Source organism: Lepisma saccharinum, chromosome 26 (genome assembly GCF_977018435.1).
Source record: "Lepisma saccharinum chromosome 26, izLepSacc3.1, whole genome shotgun sequence".
Classification (NCBI taxonomy): Eukaryota; Metazoa; Arthropoda; class Insecta; order Zygentoma; family Lepismatidae; genus Lepisma; species Lepisma saccharinum.
Window position 1 is genome coordinate 5,509,450 of NC_139254.1, and position 25,695 is coordinate 5,535,144.

The window sequence follows — 25,695 nt, forward strand, 5'->3', positions numbered from 1 at the left end:
TCCAATTGAAACAATAGTAGCGTCGAGGACATTTGGCCATTATGCGTGGTTGCCGTTGCCTGCATCAGGCGACACTTCTAGAAAAATGTACCTTTTGGTTGAAAATGTAAACTTGTCAACTTATTTGCTAGTAATGTTCCGCAAAAAATGCAGCCTCAATCAGGACCTGAAACCAGGACTCTGGCATGTTGTACTATTGTTCTAGCAACTGAGCTACAGGCCCAGCCATAGTTTCACAGGGTGTCTACCAGCCAACAATTTTTGATATCACAATGATTAATTGATTTAGTGTACGAGGGGGTCTATTTATATTTTGAGCCTTGGCAACGCTGATTGAAGTTAGGTGCGATTTGACGTTTGCACGGAATCGTCTGGCATTATTGACCATAACGTACTTCAAATGTTTTGGCAATAGCTTCATTTGTGTTGTTTATGTTGCCTTGGAGATTGCGCGAGAACAATAAAATAGAATTAACTCGTGAACATTTTCCTGCAATGATTTTTTATGATTTTTGACGTGGATTATCAAGACAAGAGTGCATCGATCAACTTACTTCCACATTTGGCGATGAAGCCCCATCCTTTGCCACTGTGAAACGCTGGTATAACGAATTTAATCATGGCCGCCATTCGCTCACCAACGAGATTTGCGAAGATCGTCCAAAATCAGTTGTTGTTCAACAAAACATTGATGCTGCCTAATACTGCAAGATCGTCATGTGACATACTGTGAGATTGAGGCAACCATAGGCATTAGTTCCACCAGCATATATAAACTATTACATGATCATTTAGCTGTGAGAAAGGTATGTTCTCGTTGGATCCCACCCAATTTGACAAAAACTCAAAAAGATGCTCGCGTCAATAGGTGCAAACAAATGCTCAATAAATACAATCGTGGTGCTTCAAAAGACGTATATAAGATTGTAACAGGTGACAAATCATGGATATATGCATATGAGCCGGAACGTAAACAGCAGTCGACTGTATGGGTGTTTCAAGATGAACCCAATCCAACAAAAGTTGTTCGTGCTCGAAGCACATCGAAACAAATGGTCGCCTGTTTTTTCGGGAAAACTGGTCATGTGGCAACCGTGCCTTTAGAGGAACGTAGAACGGTCAACTCTGAATGGTACACAACAATTTGTTTGCCAGAGGTCTTCGGTCAAATACGGAAAACAAACAAACGCCGTCGGATCATTCTTCATCAAGACAATGCCAGCTGTCACACATCTCGTCTAACAACAGACTTTATGAACAGTCAAAAAATCGAATTGATGGGTCATCTGCTGTACAGTCCTGATTTGGCACCCAGTGACTTCTTCTTGTTCCCGAATGTCAAGAATAAATTGCGTGGACAACGATTTTCGTCGGCGGAAGATGCCGTTGATGTGTTCAAAAACCATATTATGGATGTGTCTCAAGAAGATTGGAAAAACTGCTTTGACAAATGGTTCGAACAAATGCAAAAGTGTATTGACCATAAAGGAGAATACTTCGAAAAACAATAAAGCAGTTTTCAATGCCAAATTCCTGTTTTTTCATTGTTAGGCTCAAAATATAAATAGTGACCTTCGTATGTTGCTTTGTTTTTCTACCACTTTTGGCTAATGGCAAAGATGGTGATGATTGGTAAGGTTAGATGGATGAAGGGACAATCACAAACATACGTGGACGACACAACACGTGCTCCACCAAGGATTATATTGGCTGTTAGTCCACATGCCACAAGTTTCACTAGTCTGCCAAATGTAGGGTTACCAGACGTCTGGGAGGAATTTGAAAAATATCATTTATAAATGTCCTACATTTTGAGCATCACATAATATTAATCAGGAAAATACGTAACAATAAAAAATTATGCAAGTTACAAGTACTGTGTTTCAACTCAATAGTGAAATTTATTTTGATTCAGTCATTGCCCAAAAAGAAAATAAAAGTTTGTCCTGCTAGAAAACAAACGGCAAAACGGAAGCAATTAACGAACAAAGTTTCGGGACCACTTTCTACTGATGTCACTGGTCAATGCCTGAGCTGAATTTCTTGCCTTGGGGTTTATACTGATGAAATAAGGTGCTTCCCATTCTTATTCAATATTTTGATTGTAAAGCAGGGGCATAGAGAACAAAGTTATTCAGGGTGTCTGCCAGTCATGAGAAAGTAATCACCAAGTAGGTCAAGAAATCTAGAAAAAGGCAATAAATTATTCTTGTGGTCAAGAATTTTTGCTATCAGAATAACTGATTGGTTGATTTAGTTTATTTTACTTCACTTTTTCTGTCCCTTTGGCTAATCACGAAGATGAAGATGAATGGTGGTAAGATAACATGGATCAAGGGACAGTCACAAACATATAGGGACAACAGACACAAGCCCCACATAAGATTATACTGGCTGCAAGTCAAGATGCCAAAGCCTCGCTTGTCTGCCAAAAACAGTCCAGGATGCATTAATAGATAAAGCAGATCTAATTCTCTTCTTGAATACAGCTTCAGTTTGCATCGTAACTGGCCCTTTGGTAGGGGTTTTCATTAAATAAATATTTATTTTCTCAATTCCTAATTTCCAACTTGACCTGAGTAGGGATCGAATAAATATATGTTAAGAAAAACTGATAAAAGGTCTAGAAAAGTCAAGAATTCTGGATGTGTTATTTTGGTAGACACCCTGTTATTGAACTAAAAACTACCCAACATGAAACTTCTGGATCTATTACAGTATTTGGTGAATATTTGTTTGCCATTACAGGTCATAATGCAAATGTTGAGAGAGTAAGTACTTGCATTACAATCAGCACAACAGACTCGCGAGAGAAAAGTTTTTTTTTTTTTTTTTTTTTTCAGAAAGTCTGTAAAATGTTTGGTACTGGTCCTTATAATTTCAAGAGTTTGACTGTTCACTCTAACATAAATATATTTTGACTAAACCTGAGAAGTATTACATAAATCATGTAGTAAGAGGTGCATTGTTTAGTATGATTGCAAAGTTTTGAAATTTTGCAATTAAGAATTAATTTTTCAATTACTTTCTAACGTGTTCTATAGAAATGTGTATTATTTATTGAGAATGTTTTCTGTCCTACATTTCCTTTATAGTGATCTGGTAACCCTAGCCAAATGGGTCACCCCCGCAAACCCCATCACAGTAATGACCATTGCCCTTTTTCTTAATTTATGATCGTAATTTAAGCAGTGGCTGAGTGATAGCTGCTTTGCTTTATTATTTTGCAGGTCTTCACCTATCCTATCATACGCAAGATTCCCCTGGCAGTTATTTATAAATATTTGGAAATTTGAGTTGTGGTTAAGATTTGTTAGGGTTTGTTTCTTATTCTTATATTTTAAAGTAATGTGGCCATTCCCCATCCAGGATGAAGCCTGGATCATTAATTTTTAAATGCATTAATAGATAAGGCAAGTCTAATTCTCTTGTTAGTTAAAGTACAGCTTCAGTTTTCATCTTAACTGGCCTTTTGGTAACACTTCTTCGTTAAATAAAAAAAGTCCTGGTCAAGCCTGCATTTTTTGCTGAAATTTCTACATGTACATATTGAATTAAAGGAAGAAATGAGGCTAAAATAAAGTCAACATTAACAAGAATATTTAATGAGCCAATACTTTTATTTCAAACTTGTATATATTTTAATGGATACAGAAAAATATATGATTTAATGGAATAACAATAAACAATATATTCTCAACATATTGAAGACTTAACAACTAGAAAATACATTATTCTATAACGTTTTATAAAATATGAAAACCTAGGCACATTAGTGCAACTTCTGCAACAAATGTAACAAGTAGTCATATAAAATTCACATAATGTACTAATAATATGCATCTTCTGTGTTTTCGTTATAAATAAAAAAAATACCTCAAATCTAACCATACTTCCCATAACACACTACTAAATATTAAAATTATAATTCATTACATGAATATCATAAAATATGAAAGTTATGTTAATGTGTATTTGAGCATTAAGCCCTCAGGCCGGTGGGACATACTTGTGCACCTTGGAAATTCTTGTGTTAATGATGGTTTGATGTACGAGGGCTATTTTTTTTTTCAATCTCTGATGGTGCCGCCAGAAGGCCCATGAAGTGCTAGGAGAAGCAGGGTGTCACGCAGCGTGATTGGCATCCCCCCTGCTACTACCACTGCCAAGGCCAACACTTCAACTGAAGCTGAGCAACGGGCATGTAGAGATCTGCTACAATCGTCTCTCCCGCGAGGTGCGTAGTGTGATATGATTTCTAAAGCCAGAGGGGCACAATGCAGTGCAAATTCATCGTCGAATGAGCTGTCTTCGGACATTGTCTTGCTTCATGAGAATGCCCGACTGCATGTTGCTGCATCAACCCAAGACCTTCTTCAACGAATCCACTGGGAAGTGTGTGATCACCCTTCCTACATCCCAGACCTCATGCCGAGTGACTTCCCACCTTTTCCCGGCAATGAAGAAGTGATTGGGAGGACGGTGCTTCCTTCTTGGTGATTATGTTGCAAAGTAGATTTTATGTGTACGTAACTTTTGTCAATATACCCATTTTGCTATTCACTGTGGTTATGATTTCATGCCCTATCGGAGGTTGAAAAAAAAATAGCCCTCGTATATGTATACATTTGATGCATGTTTTACATAAAAACTGCTGTTAGATGACATATACTGACAGTAAACTGTTTGAAGCAGTTGACTGTGAGAAGCCTGAAATTTCTGCCATCTACAGGGAAAGGAATATCTACAGAACCTCGATTTTATGTTGTTGTTTTTTCGGGGGATCAAGCTGAAAAAAACTTAAAATGTGGGAAAATGTAAAATCGAGGAAAATTTTACAGCATTTTACTATGTTCAGGCCAACAAGACTGAATGTATAAAGCAGGGAAAATGTAAAATTGAGAATGTAAAATTGGGGTTGCACTGTGTTTGTTCATTGATGTGAGTCAAACATAAACATCGAGTGTCTTGTTGCGATCAGCAAAAGATGCAGAACGGAATAAAATCTTGTTTGAAGACAGTAACATTAACTACAGAACATTCCCTGACATTCGCTACGAGACTCGGCGGCAAGCGGCCCGGCATCAGCGCTTGTCTTTCCCGGTGAACGGGTCCGCGACAGTCGCTTATATTAAATCTCATAAAAAAATTTAGAGTAACAGGATCAGTTCTGAATAAAAGTGGAAAGAAAAATGGGGTAATAAAGTATACAAAGACAATCCGCACACCATCCGTGAGTTAAAAGAGAGTATTGTACAGAAATCGGGAGAATTACAGTAGACAAACTTGCATGTGTAAATGCTAATTTCCTTCGGAGATGCCAGGAATGTGTTGCAGCAGAGGGGCATCATTTTCAATACCTTCTGTAGTCAAGGTTAGTTCACAATATGAAAACTGTAACTTTAATAGCCGACTCTAGCGACTGTTGCTGACCCGTTCACCGGGAAAGACAAGCGCTGATGCCGGGCTGCTTGCCACCGAGTCTCGTAGCGAATGTCAGGGAATGCTCTGTAGATGATGCACAACAAGAATTTTCCCATGTTGTGGATAATGAAGTTGATGAAAATGAAGCATGGGTTTGTTGAAACAGAAGGTAATGGTGATCCTGTGTGACAGTAGCACAGGTTGCAAAACATTTTGAGAGGTCAAAAAATTTGTTTTAGGCCAGCTGCACACGCGATCCGACATGACACGATGGAACGAGTCATTCTTGTCGCAAACCTTTTCAGTGAAGGTTTAACATAAGTCTATTATGGGAGCCCGCACACTGGATGAAACATTTGACTCGAGTCACGTTGCGACGGTTTGCAACAAAACAACGAAGGTCCATGGAATTTGGTCTCGCATGGAGTAGCTTGCGACAAAACGATCTGCATATGTGTGAGTCCATTAACTTTGGGCACAGACCGCCAACAGGAGCAACTTGAAGGCAGCAATTAAATGTAGTCATTGAATATTATATTAATTGGTTAATATCGTATTTTGTAACTTAATTATTTGATAGAAATATATTCAATTCACAACATATAAACTGATATATCAATTATACATACACATTAATACACTGATTCTGTTGTTTATTGTTATACTTATAATCTATCATTACCCGCTTGCCAAATTATAAAAGACACAACGTAGACCTATTGCGTACATGGACAAAATCTGCAATAAAATTTTTAGCTAACGAAAAAATAAGTTATGTTTTGTTGCTTTGTGACTTGTTGAGTTGCATTGCGTTACGTTGTGGCATGTTGGATCTGGTGAGTGGCTGGCCTTAAGAGGACCATCAAGTGTTCAAAAGAACTTTAAAATCTCTTAGCCTCTTTCTTAATGCTAATTGTTCAAGAAGTATCCATCTTATTATGGTGACCAATTTAAATACCACTTGTGTAGCAGGTGCAACATTTAAATTTGAGCTTGAGGGGTTAAAAGGAATCGATTGCCCAATATCGTAACTACTTACATCAACTTCATGCATGTATGTAAATTCTTTTTTTTTAAAACAATACGATTTTTAATTAAAAACATAAAGCTGACACCAATCACAGAAAGACAAATTCACTGGTAACCACTTGAGTCAGTTAGTAATACCATGTGTTTGGTATCACCAATCTCTCTCCCACTGCTCGATAATGTATTATGGCAGTAAGAACAAATCTTACACATGTGAGCTGCTTTTCTTATCAAGTTATAAATTGTTTGTTGTCCACATTCTGAGAAAAGTTCAAAAATAGATCATATGAGCTAAAACTGCAGTTTTCTCCATTTTTAAAAAAAAAATCAAGAAAGTTGATGGATTGAATGAAATTGTTTTTTTTAAATTTATTACATATATATATAAGTTCTTGCTGTAATCTTGTCTTGCACAAAGTATAGACACTATATATGGAAAAGAGTACAAATATTGGACCTGTTATTATTGCTAACATTTCAAGAAATATATCTTAAAAATAACCAGTAAATTATTCTGTAGTTTTGCAAAAAACGACACTTTAGTTTGTTTATACATGTTTCCTGATGAAATAAAATGTATCATTGCCTTTACCTTAGCATTCCGAACATCTGGAGTTCCTATACATTGGCCACTGCTGGTATTAGGTTGCAGTAAATATCAATACCTTTCATAAACACTTTCTCATTCAGAAACTCATCATGATCGTGAAGTAAAATAGGTGTGTTATTCATTGGTGAAAAACCAATAGCAGGTATTCCAATCTGAAATGAAACAAATAATAAAAGTGCCAACTAAATTGCAGTATATACTTCAACCAGTTCTTCTCTACATTAGAACCTTTAATATGAATAATGAAAAGGGGGGGGCGGTCATTCAAACTTGACACTCAGTGGCAACCATAGGCAGAGTTCTGGAGGGGCCATGGGGGGGGGGGGGGGGCTGGCCCCTCCAACTTAAAAGAAGACTAAATAAATAACACATGATTAAGTTCAGTTACTACATTTTTGTTATAAAGCCATACCGCAAATCTTGACGTTTGGCATGTTGGCATGTGCGGTAATTGCGCCGCAATAGCGGGTCTTAGGTGATTTCATTGATGTGTAAAGTTTCAAGAAAGAAAAACTTAAAATGACTTTGTCTTGAGTCAACAGTTACTGCTGGGGCATCAAAAGAACTTTTCAATTTTTTTTTTTTAATATTTCTAAAGCTTACTACAGAAGGTTGTTCTGGATCTCTGATGACGATTTTGAAAGCCGCTGGCGGCGCTGTTATCAACGTCAGTCCGTCCAAACGGTGCATGCTGAGTCACGTCAGTACCGAGAACACGTGTGCAGAGTGTTGTGCCATTTACCTACAACGATGCCGAAGAAAAATGAACCATACTGGGAGGGCTACATAAGAGCCCTTTCCGATGCTAAATATAGCTATTCGGCAATCAAATGAATGTGCAAGAAGCGTGGTTTTGTGATATCAAAGAACGGGATCGGTGCGGTATTGAACAACAAAGGCAAAGGCCGACTGGGCCTAATTCCACAGGGGAAGAAAGAGGTAAATCCACGAGCAGCTACGAGTCGTACACCGGACATAGTGAGAAAAGTGAAGGCCCTTGTGTCAGGTGGTAACCCTGCCCCCCAAAGGAGTATCACATGTAAGTTGGGAATGTCTGTGTCAACAGTGAACACCATAATCAAGAAGGACCTGCAACTAGAAATGCGGCATAAGTGGCGAGTTCACAAGCTGTTGCCTCGTCACATTTCGGAACGTCGCACGAACACTAGAAAGCTCTATGAGACCTATCTTGCAGGGGAGAGATGGAAAACTGTGGTGACATTAGACGAAGCATATGTCTACCTTAGTGACTGTCACAAACCCCGCGCGATTTACTACCACCCTCGCGACAAAAACAATTATCAAACATTGTATCGAGAATGCCAGGAAAGTTTTCCACTGGGTTTCATGATCATCGCTGGATACTGCTATAATGGCAAGTTAGCAATTTGCCGTGTAGCTAATAATGTGAAGGTGAACTCCACGTACTATCAGGATGAAGTTTTAACACCCATTTATAACATAGATATCCCGGCACTGTATGGGGGGCCAAAAACCAGGTCTGGGTGCACCAAGATAAAGCATCCAGCCATACCTCCCGTTCGACTCGTCTGTTCTTACAGCGAATGGAGGTAGAAACAGGCATCCGTGCAATTCCTTACAGCGACATTCCGGTCAAGGTGCCAGATGGGTCACCCATGGACTTCTGTGCATTTGGACTCCTAAAACGGGCCTTAGGAAAGAGACGTCCACACACTCTCAATGGCCTCAGGAAAGCCTGTCAGGAGGAGTGGGAAAAGTTGGACATGATAACTCATCGGAAAAGTCCGTTGCAATAGAAATTACGTTGTCGGGCTATAGCGTGGAATGCTGGTTTTCCAATTGAGCATGATCGTTGGTGGCAACATGGGTTTTCATGAACTTATCACCCTTCCAACATTGTCCTCAGAGATCCCGAACAAACTTCTGTATTGTACCGTAACTTTTTTAAAGTAATACGAGTATTGTATCAATAAAAATTTAATGAGATGCAATATGCAATAATTGTACTGTTTTGCTTCTTTTAAAACTGACAACCAATATACTAATTAATATTTGTTTACTTAAGCGAGGAAATTTAACATTTTCAAATCTAAAAGGCCTAAAACTAAGGGTTTTTAAGTTGTTGTTTTTTTAATTTCCGGGGGAAGGCCTCCGAACCCCTTATAAACTGGGGGATATTCAATAACCCTCAGGTACATCATATGCCCCCCCCAAAAAAAAAGCTCAAACTCCGCCCATGGTGGCAACTATGACTGCTCAGGTGCTAGCAACAAAATAGGTAAAAACTTAGTGTTATTGAACAGCATATTTATACGTCTCAATGTGGTTAATCCTGTGCATCCATTTTATTTTATTTTAATACAAAGGGAAGTCAAACAGTTCCTGGAATCCCCTCCAGACAGAAATTGTGTTTCAGTTGCTGAACAGGTTTTGATACAATGTTGCAATTCGAACAGTGTGTGCACAATAATGCACCGAGTCATGCATTACGAGGGTCAATATTTATATTTTGAGCCTAACAATGAAAAAAACAGGAATTTGGCATTGAAAACTGCTTTATTGTTTTTCGAAGTATTCTCCTTTATGGTCAATACACTTTTGCATTCGTTCGAACCATTTGTCAAAGCAGTTTTTCCAATCTGTGGCCGCGGTGGCTCAGTCGGTAACGCGTCTGACTACCATGCTCAAGGTCCCGGGTTCGATCCCCGGCCGGTTCAAATCCGGGAACTTTTCTAACGGTGGAAGCGGCCTCGGCGCCTACCCAGCGTCGAATAACATGGGTACCTGGGGGAAACCCTGGGGGGTAAAGGCGGTCAGGGGCGTGATGCTGATCACATCACCCCCACTCACGACCGGATCAAGAAAGTGTGGGGCGTTACCCCCACACCCCCTATACGCCTTCATGGCGTGGTGCTATGCACAGGGGAACACTTTACCTTTTTTAGTTTTTCCAATCTTCTTGAGACACCTCCATAATATGGTTTTTGAACGCATCAACGGCGTCTTCCGCCGACGAAAATCGTTGTCCACGCAATTTATTCTTGACATTCGGGAACAGGAAGAAGTCATTGGGTGCCAAATCAGGACTGTACGGCAGATGACCCATCAATTTGATTTTTTGACTGTTCATAAAGTCGGTTGTTTGACGAGATGTGTGACAGCTGGCATTGTCTTGATGAAGAATGATCCGACGGCGTTTGTTTGTTTTCCGTATTTGACCGAAGACCTCTGGCAAACAAATTGTTGTGTACCATTCAGAGTTGACCGTTCTACGTTCCTCTAAAGGCACAGTTGCCACATGACCAGTTTTCCCGAAAAAAACAGGCGACCATTTGTTTTGATGTGCTTCGAGCACGAACAACTTTTGATTTTGTTGGATTGGGTTCATCTTGAAACACCCATACAGTCGACTGCTGTTTACGTTCCGGCTCATATGCATATATCCATGTTTCGTCACCTGTTACAATCTTATATACGTCTTTTGAAGCACCACGATTGTATTTATTGAGCATTTGTTTGCACCAATTGACGAGAGCGTCTTTTTGAGTTTTTGTCAAATTGTGTGGGATCCAACGAGAACATACCTTTCTCACAGCTAAATGATCATGTAATATTTTATATATGCTGGTGGAACTAATGCCTATGGTTGCCTCAATCTCACAGTATGTCACATGACAATCTTGCAGTATTAGGTTTTGCACAGCATCAACGTTTTCTTGAACAACAACTGATTTTGGACGACCTTCGCGAATCTCGTCGGTGAGCGAATGGCGGCCACGATTAAATTCGTTATACGAGGCACATCCAGAAAGTAAGTTTCCCTATTTTTTTCCCGTGAAAGTAAACATAATGAGCCGTGTAAATTGCGCATGCGCAGCAGAGCTAAGACGTATCAATCATATGCCAGACGGACAGATCCCGCCCGGCGCCAGTAGCGAGGCAGCAGTGGTCTAAAGTGGAAGCTTGTATTCCTTCTCCCACCGCATGCGAGGTTCGGTCGGTGATAAAGTTCCTGAATGCACAAAGCATTGCACCAATTGACATTCATCGTCAGCTCTGTGAGGTCTATGGGCCGAACATTAGGAGTAAGCAGATGGTGCGTCGCTGGTGTCGGCAGTTTTCGGAAGGTCGTCAAAGTGTCCATGACGAAGAGCGCAGTGGGCGTCCGTCCCTCATCACTGATGATCTGGTTGAGCTGGTGCGGCAGTGCATCGTAGAGAACCATCGCTTCATGATTACGGAGTTGAGTAGCCTTTTTCCGCAGATATCGCGATCCGTGTTGCATGAGATTAACACCCAGCGCCTGCTGTTCAAAAAATTGTGTGCCAGGTGGGTGCCGAAAAACCTGACACCCGAACACAAAATGAAACGTTCAGGAGCAGCACTGACATTCCTGCAACGGTACCATGATGACGGCGATGATCGACAGGATTGTCACATGCGATGAGACGTGGATTTCGCACTTCACCCCGGAAACCAAGCAGCAGTCAATGCATTGGCGGCATAGTGGATCTCCGGTCAAGAAGAAATTCAAACAGACGCTGTCGGTACAGAAAGTGATGTGCACCGTGTTTTGGGACAGGAAGGGCATTTTGCTCATTGACTTCCTCCCCAGAGGTGAAACGGTGAATGCTGACCATTACTGTGAAACACTAAGGAAATTGCGACGTGCCATTCAAAACAAGAGGCGTGGCATGCTTACTGCAGGTGTTGTGCTCCTCCATGACAATGCTCGCCCACATACGGTTCGGCGCACAGCAGCTGTTTTGACGGAATTTGGCTGGGAGTTGTTTGATCATCCACCTTACAGTCCTGATCTGGCTCCCAGCGATTTTCACGTTTTCTTGCACCTCAAGAAATCTCTGTCCTCCGGTGAGCGTTTTGGCAACGACGAAGAGCTGAAGACGTCTGTCACACGCTGCTTCCATTCACAGGCGGCAAGAGTTCTACGACAGTGGGATCCAAAAGTTGATACCACGATACGACAAGTGTCTCAATTCGGGTGGTTGCTATGTTGAAAAATAGCTGAACCTTTGCTGTACCTGTTGCCAATAAATGGTTTCCTGAAACTGTGTTGGTATTTTTTTAAAAAAATAGGGAAACTTACTTTCTGGATGCGCCTCGTCCCAGCGTTTCACAGTGGCAAAGGATGGGGCTTCATCACCAAATGCGGAAGTAAGTTGATCGATGCACTCTTGTCTTGATAATCCACGTCGAAAATCGTAAAAAATCATCGCACGAAAATGTTCACGAGTCAATTCCATTTTATTGTTGTCGCGCAATCTCCAAGGCAACATAAACAACACAAATGAAGCTATTGACAAAACATTTGAAGTACGTTATGGTCAATAATGCCAGACGATTCCCTGCAAACGTCAAATCGCGCCTAACTTCAATCAGTGTTACCAAGGCTCAAAATATAAATAGTGACCCTCGTACTTCTTGCGCAGAAATTCTGTGCCAAGAAAAGCATTCCTGTCATCACCCAACCACCATACTCTCCGGATCTTGCTCCAAGTGACTTTTGGCTGTTTCCTACTCTGAAATTGGGCGCCAAGAGGACAGATTTCACAACAAATCAAATGCTACAGCCAAACTCCCAAATATTCCAAAATAAGCCATCTACCAGTGATTCCAACAACGGCAGGATCAATGGAGCAAATGTGTGTGCATGAGCAAGGGTCCTACTTTGAAGGCAATTTGGTAAGTGTTGTCATATGTCCTATTACAGACCTGTATCACACCTTCAGGAACTTTTTGACTGCCCCTTATGTGTTTATACACAGTCGAGCGAAATTATATGACCACCTCCTACACTTGACGTCAGCAGCACGTAGACAATGAAATACTTCATGTGGTGTGATGATGAGGTGGGTATGTGAGGTGTGCATGCAATAGGCTGTCTGCACACATAGCACTTGCTGTTGTGGGTAAATGGGGCAATTTATCAGTGTTGGAAAAAGGGATGATTATTGGCTTTCAGGCCAAGGATGACAGTGTTTCTAAAACAGTGAAGTATGTGAACTGTTCGCATGCTGCTGTGGTGAAAGTGTATCGTGGGTGACTTAGAAACTAGGAGCACCACGTGCCATTGGTCTGAGAGGTGATCATCGGCTATGAAGGTGAGCGGGGGCCGACACACACTACAGTGGAGCAGCTTACTGTCAAAATGAACCAGGGGGCCACCAGACGTGTGTAAAACGACAGTTCAGAGAACCCTGCTGCGTATGGGGCTCTGAGGCAAACGGATGGTCACTACACCTATGCTAACAAAGGTGCGTTGGCAAAAAAAGGCTTGAATTTGCACGGCAGTACTGCAGTATCGGAATTGTACCTCCCCTGAGGGTCTGAGAACAATCACACTGCTACCGCTGGAAGATCGCAAGCTGGTGGCGGCAGCATTATGATCTAGGGAATGTTTTAGTGGCATTCCCTGGGACCACTCACCCATGTGGAAGGAACTCTCAACCGATTTGGTTCTGAACCCATCCTTGCAGATCATGTACACCCGCACGTGTTGATTGTCTTTCCTGGGGAGGATGGGATCTTCCAGCAAGACAATGCAACATGTCACAAAGCTAGAAATGTCAACAGTGGTTTGAAGAGCATGACCAAGACTTCCAAGTACTTCCCTGCCCTTCTAATTCCCCGGACTTGAACCCAATGGAGCCTCTGCGGGATCACCTCGATCGTCATGTTCACTATGAATCCTCTGCCCAAGCAGCTGTGGATAGTTATCACAACCTGCTAGCACCTTATTGTGTCACTCCCAGCTGGTCTAACTGGCTATTAGCTGGTGGTCATAATAATGTGATTCGACTGAACGTTCAAGGCCTAGAAGCAAGAAAACTGCTTCTGAGGTTGGAAAAGGTAATTTTCTTGCATGTGAATACTTTTCTATGAAACATCAGACAACATTTTGAAAATGCTTAGTGTGCTCTTCATTTACTGAAAATACAGGGTGACCCAGAGATGTATACCCATTTTGGAATGGACATTACACAGTTAATTGTACACCAAACTCTATTATTTTTGTTGTATAATGTGTGTGATATATTGCCATTTATTTTACATTTATTTATTTATTTATTGCAGTCACCATGGGGTCGTTGTCGGTGGAACATCGCGTATTCACGTATGATGCCTATGTGAGAAATGGCGACTCAGTGGTTGCAGCTCAGAGGTTATTCCGCCGGCACTTCCACGTAAGGTGGCATGGATTAGTTCCAACATTCAAAACAATCTTAAAATGAGTTAAGCAGTTTCGAACCACAGGCACTGTAACTCCAAAAACACCACCAGGTGCTGAACCTCTGAGCTGCAACATAGGCATCATACGTGAACACGCGACATTCCACCGACCACGACTCCATGGTAACTGCAATAAATAAATAAATAAATGGCAATAGATCACACACATTATACAACAAAAATAATACAGTTTGGTGTACAATTAACTGTGTAATGTTCATTCCAAAATGGGTATACATCTCTGGGTTACCCTGTATAATGGAATTAACAATCATGTACAGTATCACTGAGAAATTTTCTAAAATATATTGTTAAATCTTGTGTTTTCCAAAATTAATTTACACAGTCACAAAAAAAGTGCAAAAAGAAAATATGCAAATCTTAATAATTATTCAAAGAATATAAATGCTAGAGAAATTATCTTACTTATAGAAATTAAATAAAATACATTATGTAGTCATCTTAATTCTTACCTGCCGTATATAGCGACTGTCTGTACCACCAGGGAATATTTCAGGCTTTAATTTTAGCTTCCTATAAAAAATATAAATATTAGTGCTCGTCACTTAATATATGCTAACTGTTAAACACTAAATTAAAATTTTCCTTGACAATATCACACCTAAAAGTACCCACAGCTTCTTTTCTATATGATACAGAAACTCATCAGTGTGCAAACTGAAAATTGTTATTCACAAATATATTATTATTATTATTATTATTATTATTTATTTTCAATTATGTTGAACAAACTTTGATTAAAATGCAAAGTTGAAGAAAACTAGGACTGAGCCGAACTGATGTCAAATTTTGCTATTAATATTAAAAAATTACATCAGTATATACTTGTTATGTAATCGTAAAATACAGCTTTTTCTCATAATATTACCATATATTTCTGAATCGAGATGAGTTTTTTTGCTGCAATTTCGTGCCCAGAAGTATGGGGTCGTCTTGCTTTCTCGACATATGATGTGGAGTTTTTCTTTTCTTTACTGAACAGAACCATGAGCTTCCATTAAGCTCTAACAGTGGCAGTGACACTGCAGATTCTGTGGACCATTCAAGTGAGGAAGACTAAGTGACATCTGTATCTGACTAAGGGATGTCTGTATCGGATTTAATTTTTTGTGTACTGGTACTTTTATTGTCTCCTTCAGTTCCTTATAATAAAATAACCTTTTGTAAGTTTTGAAAATAGCTTTTCTGTAATCCCTTGTTGATAAATGAGGTGTCATCTTGCATTCAGAGATATATATGGTAATACAAAATCAATGGATATTCAAATTTTGGAAAAGTTTCAGTATGATTAGACTTCATGAGTGTGTCACTGTAAATGAAATACGACCAATACTGTTTGATGCTGATACTGATACTGATACCACTGGCAGATGCTCATGCATCTGTTTCAGCTCAGCCCTATTGAAGACCTAATAATTTTTTTATTAGTATGTCAAATCATTACAGTGGTCTGAAAACTTAATACAAAAAGTCACAGAATTTTTTGTTCTGCATAATGGCTATGGAGATTTCACATCACACATGTCACTTGCAAACGAACAAAGCAACAGCAGTGACACTTGACTCTTTGATGTGAAATCTCCAGAGTTGTCACAGTACTACTTTGCTATAGATCCACCAACACATTTGAAACCCTGGCATGGGAGCAGTGTTGCTAGTTTAATTTATGGGGAAGCCTGTAGTTTGCATTTTTTCTGAGGTTTCAGAAAACTTGGTGTTACTATAATGCAGGAGCATAAAAGCAGCCTTGATATACTAATTATCCAACCATAATATACACTTAAACAATATGTGTGTATCACAAACTTTTTACATGGCATCTAAAAAAATGTAAATTCCTCCCCTGTGCCATGAAGGCGTGTGTAGTGGGGTCTGGAGTTAGGGCCCCGCACTTTCTCTATCACGGCTGAAGGTGGGGGTGATGTGATCAGCACCACACCCCTGGCCACCCTTACTTCCCAGTTTCCTCACGGTACCCACTTTATACGATGCTCACCTCTATATAAAGCTCGGCTACATTAATATAAAGTAATAGAATATTTTGACAAGTTTTAGAAATTGGCACAAAAAAGAACCAGAAAAAAAATGAATTAACTGTATGCCTACACATAAAAAATAATTATTTTGTAGTATTTTATTGGTTGGTGAATTTAGTTTAGTGTACAGTGTATTAACACCAACCAATAACGTGGAATTATGGTAAATGAAATGGCTTTAAAAATATTTATTTCATTACAGTTCAGAATTTGGGATTCATAATATTTTTTAATAAAAATAATGTGATCAATTTTTTTTTATCTGAAATAAAATAAAACAGACTGCTTGTTTCTTTTACAGTTATGTTGCTATATTACAACACTGTAACATTGACAACATCCACTGTATAACGGATTCTCTTTTTTATTTAAAAACAATCTTGTTATAACTGTATCTTTAGTCAAACTAAAAATAATTGAATTTTTTGAATTTGAATTTAAAATTTTGGGTGTGTCAGCACTAAGGCTATTTTGCACCCGTCACATTATACGGGGTCCAGCCCCTTATCGTTACAAAGAACAACTCGAACGTTGCAGAACTAAAATCATAAAATATTAAAATCTTCTGACTTTTGTTAAAAGCTGAGGCTGTAAAGGGGCACTCAGCACAAATAAGGACAAAAGAACAGGACAATACAAACAAAAATTATACCGGCCATGGGGCCAGTTGCCAGAGCCTCGTTAGTCTTCAGTCCAGGGTGTACTAATGTGGAAGTGAGGTTGACATTTGGGTGTACTACGTGGAAGGTCACCCCTTACACCCCCAAACTAAAAATAAATGTCTGATGAAGGGAGCATGTGTTCTCCTGAAACGTCACAACGAAAAACTGTTTTTATGCTTGTAATAACCGTAGGCTACAAGATAAATAATTGTAGAATGCAAGCAATACGTACATACAAGAAAAACTAAGATTCTACTTGTACCGATGGGGTATGTTACAATATATAAATCCTACAATAGCATACAATTTGCTGTACTTACATCTTGTCACACACTGCCTTGAAAGCAGTCCACCACGGATTACTGGAATCCAATTTGGTGACGCCAATGCCTGGATTCTTCTGCTCGTACTCAAGGTAAATGCCTGGACCAGCTTCCTGACACCACTTGTTCACCATCGCCTCAAATTCAACTTGGTCCACATCAGGTGGCAGTCGTATGTCAAATACCACAACTAATTCTGGAGGAACAACATTGGACTGCACACCTCCCTGGGCAAGAAAGGAAGAAATAAAATAACATGCAAATATTTATTTAAATTGCAAAAGTATGGACAACATAAAATCTTATTATTTTTTGGTATTCCTATTTTTTTCTGCCTCTATAGGCTAAATGTTACAATAAAGATGAAAAACAATAATAACAATAACCTGTGTATAAAAAAGGAAAGTTAAAAATTTTGTACTTACGTATGTGAGTATAGTGCTCTTATTGTAGAACGACGTTTCAGAGATTGACTATCTCTTTCCTCAGGTTCCTATATATATATATATATATATATATATATATATATATATATATATATATATATATATATATATATATATATATATATATATAAAAAACAAAAAAAAACTAAGTACTTGGCATAGTACTGCGTCAGAAATGTAATATGAGGATTGTGGTTAAGGGTTGGTTAGGGTACATTTAAAATATTAAGTTTTTGCTATTACAAGTACGTAAAAACCAAGTCGTTCCCTAAAAAAACTCGTACAGTAGACCTATTCACAGGTAAAAAAAGTTAAAAATCTAAAAAGCCTGCATAAATCTCAATGCAACCTGCAGGCTTGGCCTTTCCTACCCAACTGTGCTTATCTATCCACATGGAGGTCAATTCTCCACGAATGTTTCCCCTCCCCTTAATTTTCTCGTTTCCCCTTATTACGTCATAAATCCAACGTGAATTCACGTTCCTCTCTTGCAGCTTGCATAACTTCCGGAGTGACGTGGAAACCGATATTGGGTTCAATCTTCCAGGCTTTATCCCATTTTTTGAGGAAATTGATCCACCCTTCTTCCAAATTTCCTTCGTCCCTATTAAGATTATTCTTCCCCCCCCTACAAATACTCGCTGTTTCATACACGTTTCTTCCTAATTTCCTCCCCTCTTTTCTGATTATCTCTTTTTTTGCGATTCCATGCCCACTTTCCAAAATGTGTTCTGAGAGACCCGTTTTGGGAACTTTTTCCCTTATGTCCTTTTCATGCTCGCTCCATCTTTTACCCATATTTCGGCCCGTCTGTCCTATGTACTCCTTCCCGCATTGGCATTCTATTCGATAAACCCCCTTCTGTTTTTCCGGTATTTCCCTAGTTGTCTTTCCTTTCTTATAATCGGTGAAGTATTTTTCTACATTCTTTGGTGCTTTCATCCCGCAAACGATTCCATAATCTCTCGTTATTTTCCCGATTTTTTCCGATACGGATTGATGGTAAGGGATGCCAACATACTTTACCCTCCTATTTTCGGTTTTTTCCCCTTCTTTTTGATCCCCTTCTTTCCTAATAATTTTCCGTGCTCTCTCCGCTATCTTATCCATTTCTCTATTTGTGTATCCGTTTTTTAATCCTGTTTTTCTTATCCACCGAATTTCGTTGTCTTTTTCTTTTCCATTATTGCATAGTCTACCGGCCCTAATAAAAAAGTTAAGGAATACGTTTTTCTTTGTTATTTCGGGGTGCGCCGATTCCTTGTTAATATATAAGTTCCCCGATAGGGGTTTATGATGTACTCCTGTTCTAATCCTATTCCCTTCTTTCAAGATACTAAGATCCAAGAAATTGATTTTTCCATCGCTTAAGTTTTCCCTAGTGAAGTTTATTCTTTCATCTTGTTTTTCTAATTCTTCAAAAACCTTGTTCATTGCTACCCCCTTTCCTATAATCAAGATATCATCAACGTATCTCCCATAATATTTAATACCCATTCCTGTTTTTTCCAAAGCTGCCTTCTCAATGAAGTGCATAAAAATGCTCGCTACTATACCAGAAATGGGGTTTCCCATCGCCAGGCCTTCTTTTTGTCTATAAATACTGTCATTGACATAGAAAAAGTTATATTCCGTTACAAGGTTATACCATCGTACATATTCCCAAGCAGTTAGGATGTCTATTCCTTTTTCTAACAGCCACCTTAGTAAACAATCCCCCGCCCGCCCCCTCGGTACACTTGGGTATAAGTTAACAACATCAAAACTACTTATTGTATCCTCGTCATCAATTTCCAGATTTTCTATACATTCTTTAACTTCTACGGCATTCCTAACGCTATATTGGGTGTTCTCATTTATCTTCCTTATTCTTTTTACCAGCATTTTTGCTAGCCCATATCCCGGATGTTCGTACGTTGGTATAATAGGCCTAAGTGGTATGCCTTGTTTGTGTGTCTTAGGTATTCCAAAAGCAATTGGTATGTTGCCAACTTTAATTTCCTTAATGAGGATTTTCTTTTCGCTTGTGCCCAATGTAATGCTTGTCTCTACCCCTTTTTTGATCTCTCTTCTAATCTTATTAATAGGGTCTTTCTCTATTTTCTCAAAATCGTTACCTTTAAAGCTATCTTCTAATTTTTGGTGATATTCCTCTCTGTCCATGATAACCATCTTGTTTTCTTTATCAGACCTAATTAGAAATACGTTATTCGCCTTCACCCATTTCCTTACATTTTTTAAATCGCGTCTTAGGTTTTCGTTTACTTTCTCTTTCCGTGTTCTATCTCCCCCTTTCATGTTCGTTTCCTTTTTAATTTCTTTTTGCAAGTGTTGTTCTACAATATTACGTATCCTTTGTCTAACCTCAGTTTTATCCTCCCTTTCGTCAATAGTTGTTACGATCGTTTCTGCTGCTATTATGAATTCTTCTTTTTCAAGTTTCTCTACCCCTATTGCAAATTTCTGCCCCTTGTTCATAATCCTAATCAACTCTTTAGGTGGTTCGTGGGTGGTTAAATTTAAAATGTTCTCATTATTTCCCCACTCCTCTGTTTTTTGTTTCTTATTCTCTAGATTATCCTTCCTATTCAATTTTAATTTCATCAATTTCCTCTCAATAGTATTACTATCCCTAAATTTGGCTTTTTCCACAGCTCTAAAGTGTCTCTCTTCAATGCGGTTCCACGTCACTTCGTCTAGTTCCCCACTAACTTCCAAATGTAATCTATAGCATTCCTTATTAAGACGTTCGACTTGTCCATGTGCTTCCCTAATACATTTCCCTAGTATTTTAAACTGTATTTCTTGTTTTTGTTCAATCATGCTTACGCTCAACGGTTTATACCCCCATTTTAAAAAGTTTGGTAAAACCCCCATTTTCCTGCATTGTTTTAAAAATCTAATCCTAATTAAACCCTTATTCAACTTAATCCTCTTATTTTCTAGTGCACGCACTTTTCTCCCCGTATCGGAGATCAATAGCATTTTTTAGGTTTGTCGCGTGTTACTCACAAATCCAGAATATAAAAAAGGAAAGTTAAAAATTTGTACTTACGTATGTGAGTATAGTGCTCTTATTGTAGAACGACGTTTCAGAGATTGACTATCTCTTTCCTCAGGTTCGTATAAAAAAAAAAAAACAAAAAAAAACTAAGTACTTGGCATAGTACTGCGTCAGAAATGTAATATGAGGATTGTGGTTAAGGGTTGGTTAGGGTACATTTAAAATATTAAGTTTTTGCTATTACAAGTACGTAAAAACCAAGTCGTTCCCTAAAAAAAACTCGTACAGTAGACCTATTCACAGGTAAAAAAAGTTAAAAATCTAAAAAGCCTGCATAAATCTCAATGCAACCTGCAGGCTTGGCCTTTCCTACCCAACTGTGCTTATCTATCCACATGGAGGTCAATTCTCCACGAATGTTTCCCCTCCCCTTAATTTTCTCGTTTCCCCTTATTACGTCATAAATCCAACGTGAATTCACGTTCCTCTCTTGCAGCTTGCATAACTTCCGGAGTGACGTGGAAACCGATATTGGGTTCAATCTTCCAGGCTTTATCCCATTTTTTGAGGAAATTGATCCACCCTTCTTCCAAATTTCCTTCGTCCCTATTAAGATTATTCTTCCCCCCCCTACAAATACTCGCTGTTTCATACACGTTTCTTCCTAATTTCCTCCCCTCTTTTCTGATTATCTCTTTTTTTGCGATTCCATGCCCACTTTCCAAAATGTGTTCTGAGAGACCCGTTTTGGGAACTTTTTCCCTTATGTCCTTTTCATGCTCGCTCCATCTTTTACCCATATTTCGGCCCGTCTGTCCTATGTACTCCTTCCCGCATTGGCATTCTATTCGATAAACCCCCTTCTGTTTTTCCGGTATTTCCCTAGTTGTCTTTCCTTTCTTATAATCGGTGAAGTATTTTTCTACATTCTTTGGTGCTTTCATCCCGCAAACGATTCCATAATCTCTCGTTATTTTCCCGATTTTTTCCGATACGGATTGATGGTAAGGGATGCCAACATACTTTACCCTCCTATTTTCGGTTTTTTCCCCTTCTTTTTGATCCCCTTCTTTCCTAATAATTTTCCGTGCTCTCTCCGCTATCTTATCCATTTCTCTATTTGTGTATCCGTTTTTTAATCCTGTTTTTCTTATCCACCGAATTTCGTTGTCTTTTTCTTTTCCATTATTGCATAGTCTACCGGCCCTAATAAAAAAGTTAAGGAATACGTTTTTCTTTGTTATTTCGGGGTGCGCCGATTCCTTGTTAATATATAAGTTCCCCGATAGGGGTTTATGATGTACTCCTGTTCTAATCCTATTCCCTTCTTTCAAGATACTAAGATCCAGGAAATTGATTTTTCCATCGCTTAAGTTTTCCCTAGTGAAGTTTATTCTTTCATCTTGTTTTTCTAATTCTTCAAAAACCTTGTTCATTGCTACCCCCTTTCCTATAATCAAGATATCATCAACGTATCTCCCATAATATTTAATACCCATTCCTGTTTTTTCCAAAGCTGCCTTCTCAATGAAGTGCATAAAAATGCTCGCTACTATACCAGAAATGGGGTTTCCCATCGCCAGGCCTTCTTTTTGTCTATAAATACTGTCATTGACATAGAAAAAGTTATATTCCGTTACAAGGTTATACCATCGTACATATTCCCAAGCAGTTAGGATGTCTATTCCTTTTTCTAACAGCCACCTTAGTAAACAATCCCCCGCCCGCCCCCTCGGTACACTTGGGTATAAGTTAACAACATCAAAACTACTTATTGTATCCTCGTCATCAATTTCCAGATTTTCTATACATTCTTTAACTTCTACGGCATTCCTAACGCTATATTGGGTGTTCTCATTTATCTTCCTTATTCTTTTTACCAGCATTTTTGCTAGCCCATATCCCGGATGTTCGTACGTTGGTATAATAGGCCTAAGTGGTATGCCTTGTTTGTGTGTCTTAGGTATTCCAAAAGCAATTGGTATGTTGCCAACTTTAATTTCCTTAATGAGGATTTTCTTTTCGCTTGTGCCCAATGTAATGCTTGTCTCTACCCCTTTTTTGATCTCTCTTCTAATCTTATTAATAGGGTCTTTCTCTATTTTCTCAAAATCGTTACCTTTAAAGCTATCTTCTAATTTTTGGTGATATTCCTCTCTGTCCATGATAACCATCTTGTTTTCTTTATCAGACCTAATTAGAAATACGTTATTCGCCTTCACCCATTTCCTTACATTTTTTAAATCGCGTCTTAGGTTTTCGTTTACTTTCTCTTTCCGTGTTCTATCTCCCCCTTTCATGTTCGTTTCCTTTTTAATTTCTTTTTGCAAGTGTTGTTCTACAATATTACGTATCCTTTGTCTAACCTCAGTTTTATCCTCCCTTTCGTCAATAGTTGTTACGATCGTTTCTGCTGCTATTATGAATTCTTCTTTTTCAAGTTTCTCTACCCCTATTGCAAATTTCTGCCCCTTGTTCATAATCCTAATCAACTCTTTAGGTGGTTCGTGGGTGGTTAAATTTAAAATGTTCTCATTATTTCCCCACTCCTCTGTTTTTTGTTTCTTATTCTCTAGATTATCCTTCCTATTCAATTTTAATTTCATCAATTTCCTCTCAATAGTATTACTATCCCTAAATTTGGCTTTTTCCACAGCTCTAAAGTGTCTCTCTTCAATGCGGTTCCACGTCACTTCGTCTAGTTCCCCACTAACTTCCAAATGTAATCTATAGCATTCCTTATTAAGACGTTCGACTTGTCCATGTGCTTCCCTAATACATTTCCCTAGTATTTTAAACTGTATTTCTTGTTTTTGTTCAATCATGCTTACGCTCAACGGTTTATACCCCCATTTTAAAAAGTTTGGTAAAACCCCCATTTTCCTGCATTGTTTTAAAAATCTAATCCTAATTAAACCCTTATTCAACTTAATCCTCTTATTTTCTAGTGCACGCACTTTTCTCCCCGTATCGGAGATCAATAGCATTTTTTAGGTTTGTCGCGTGTTACTCACAAATCCAGAATATAAAAAAGGAAAGTTAAAAATTTGTACTTACGTATGTGAGTATAGTGCTCTTATTGTAGAACGACGTTTCAGAGATTGACTATCTCTTTCCTCAGGTTCGTATAAAAAAAAAAAAAACAAAAAAAAACTAAGTACTTGGCATAGTACTGCGTCAGAAATGTAATATGAGGATTGTGGTTAAGGGTTGGTTAGGGTACATTTAAAATATTAAGTTTTTGCTATTACAAGTACGTAAAAACCAAGTCGTTCCCTAAAAAAAACTCGTACAGTAGACCTATTCACAGGTAAAAAAAGTTAAAAATCTAAAAAGCCTGCATAAATCTCAATGCAACCTGCAGGCTTGGCCTTTCCTACCCAACTGTGCTTATCTATCCACATGGAGGTCAATTCTCCACGAATGTTTCCCCTCCCCTTAATTTTCTCGTTTCCCCTTATTACGTCATAAATCCAACGTGAATTCACGTTCCTCTCTTGCAGCTTGCATAACTTCCGGAGTGACGTGGAAACCGATATTGGGTTCAATCTTCCAGGCTTTATCCCATTTTTTGAGGAAATTGATCCACCCTTCTTCCAAATTTCCTTCGTCCCTATTAAGATTATTCTTCCCCCCCCTACAAATACTCGCTGTTTCATACACGTTTCTTCCTAATTTCCTCCCCTCTTTTCTGATTATCTCTTTTTTTGCGATTCCATGCCCACTTTCCAAAATGTGTTCTGAGAGACCCGTTTTGGGAACTTTTTCCCTTATGTCCTTTTCATGCTCGCTCCATCTTTTACCCATATTTCGGCCCGTCTGTCCTATGTACTCCTTCCCGCATTGGCATTCTATTCGATAAACCCCCTTCTGTTTTTCCGGTATTTCCCTAGTTGTCTTTCCTTTCTTATAATCGGTGAAGTATTTTTCTACATTCTTTGGTGCTTTCATCCCGCAAACGATTCCATAATCTCTCGTTATTTTCCCGATTTTTTCCGATACGGATTGATGGTAAGGGATGCCAACATACTTTACCCTCCTATTTTCGGTTTTTTCCCCTTCTTTTTGATCCCCTTCTTTCCTAATAATTTTCCGTGCTCTCTCCGCTATCTTATCCATTTCTCTATTTGTGTATCCGTTTTTTAATCCTGTTTTTCTTATCCACCGAATTTCGTTGTCTTTTTCTTTTCCATTATTGCATAGTCTACCGGCCCTAATAAAAAAGTTAAGGAATACGTTTTTCTTTGTTATTTCGGGGTGCGCCGATTCCTTGTTAATATATAAGTTCCCCGATAGGGGTTTATGATGTACTCCTGTTCTAATCCTATTCCCTTCTTTCAAGATACTAAGATCCAGGAAATTGATTTTTCCATCGCTTAAGTTTTCCCTAGTGAAGTTTATTCTTTCATCTTGTTTTTCTAATTCTTCAAAAACCTTGTTCATTGCTACCCCCTTTCCTATAATCAAGATATCATCAACGTATCTCCCATAATATTTAATACCCATTCCTGTTTTTTCCAAAGCTGCCTTCTCAATGAAGTGCATAAAAATGCTCGCTACTATACCAGAAATGGGGTTTCCCATCGCCAGGCCTTCTTTTTGTCTATAAATACTGTCATTGACATAGAAAAAGTTATATTCCGTTACAAGGTTATACCATCGTACATATTCCCAAGCAGTTAGGATGTCTATTCCTTTTTCTAACAGCCACCTTAGTAAACAATCCCCCGCCCGCCCCCTCGGTACACTTGGGTATAAGTTAACAACATCAAAACTACTTATTGTATCCTCGTCATCAATTTCCAGATTTTCTATACATTCTTTAACTTCTACGGCATTCCTAACGCTATATTGGGTGTTCTCATTTATCTTCCTTATTCTTTTTACCAGCATTTTTGCTAGCCCAT

The 25,695-nt window shown here is 38.8% G+C and overlaps 1 protein-coding gene across 1 annotated transcript in view; it reads right to left on the minus strand.

Annotated features, from left to right (window-relative positions):
* Nucleotides 1–3,607: 3,607 nt before the first annotated feature.
* LOC145979722 (aminoacylase-1-like) overlaps nt 3,608–25,695 on the minus strand; it is a 102,217-nt gene continuing 80,129 nt past the window's right edge. The window contains exons 6-8 of the mRNA XM_083112700.1: nt 17,336–17,565; nt 14,770–14,830; nt 3,608–7,215 (exon numbers count right to left, since the gene is read on the minus strand). Of these exons, the coding sequence (XP_082968826.1) occupies nt 7,072–7,215; nt 14,770–14,830; nt 17,336–17,565 (435 nt within the window). The 3' untranslated portion in view covers nt 3,608–7,071. The remainder of the gene's footprint in view (nt 7,216–14,769; nt 14,831–17,335; nt 17,566–25,695) is intronic.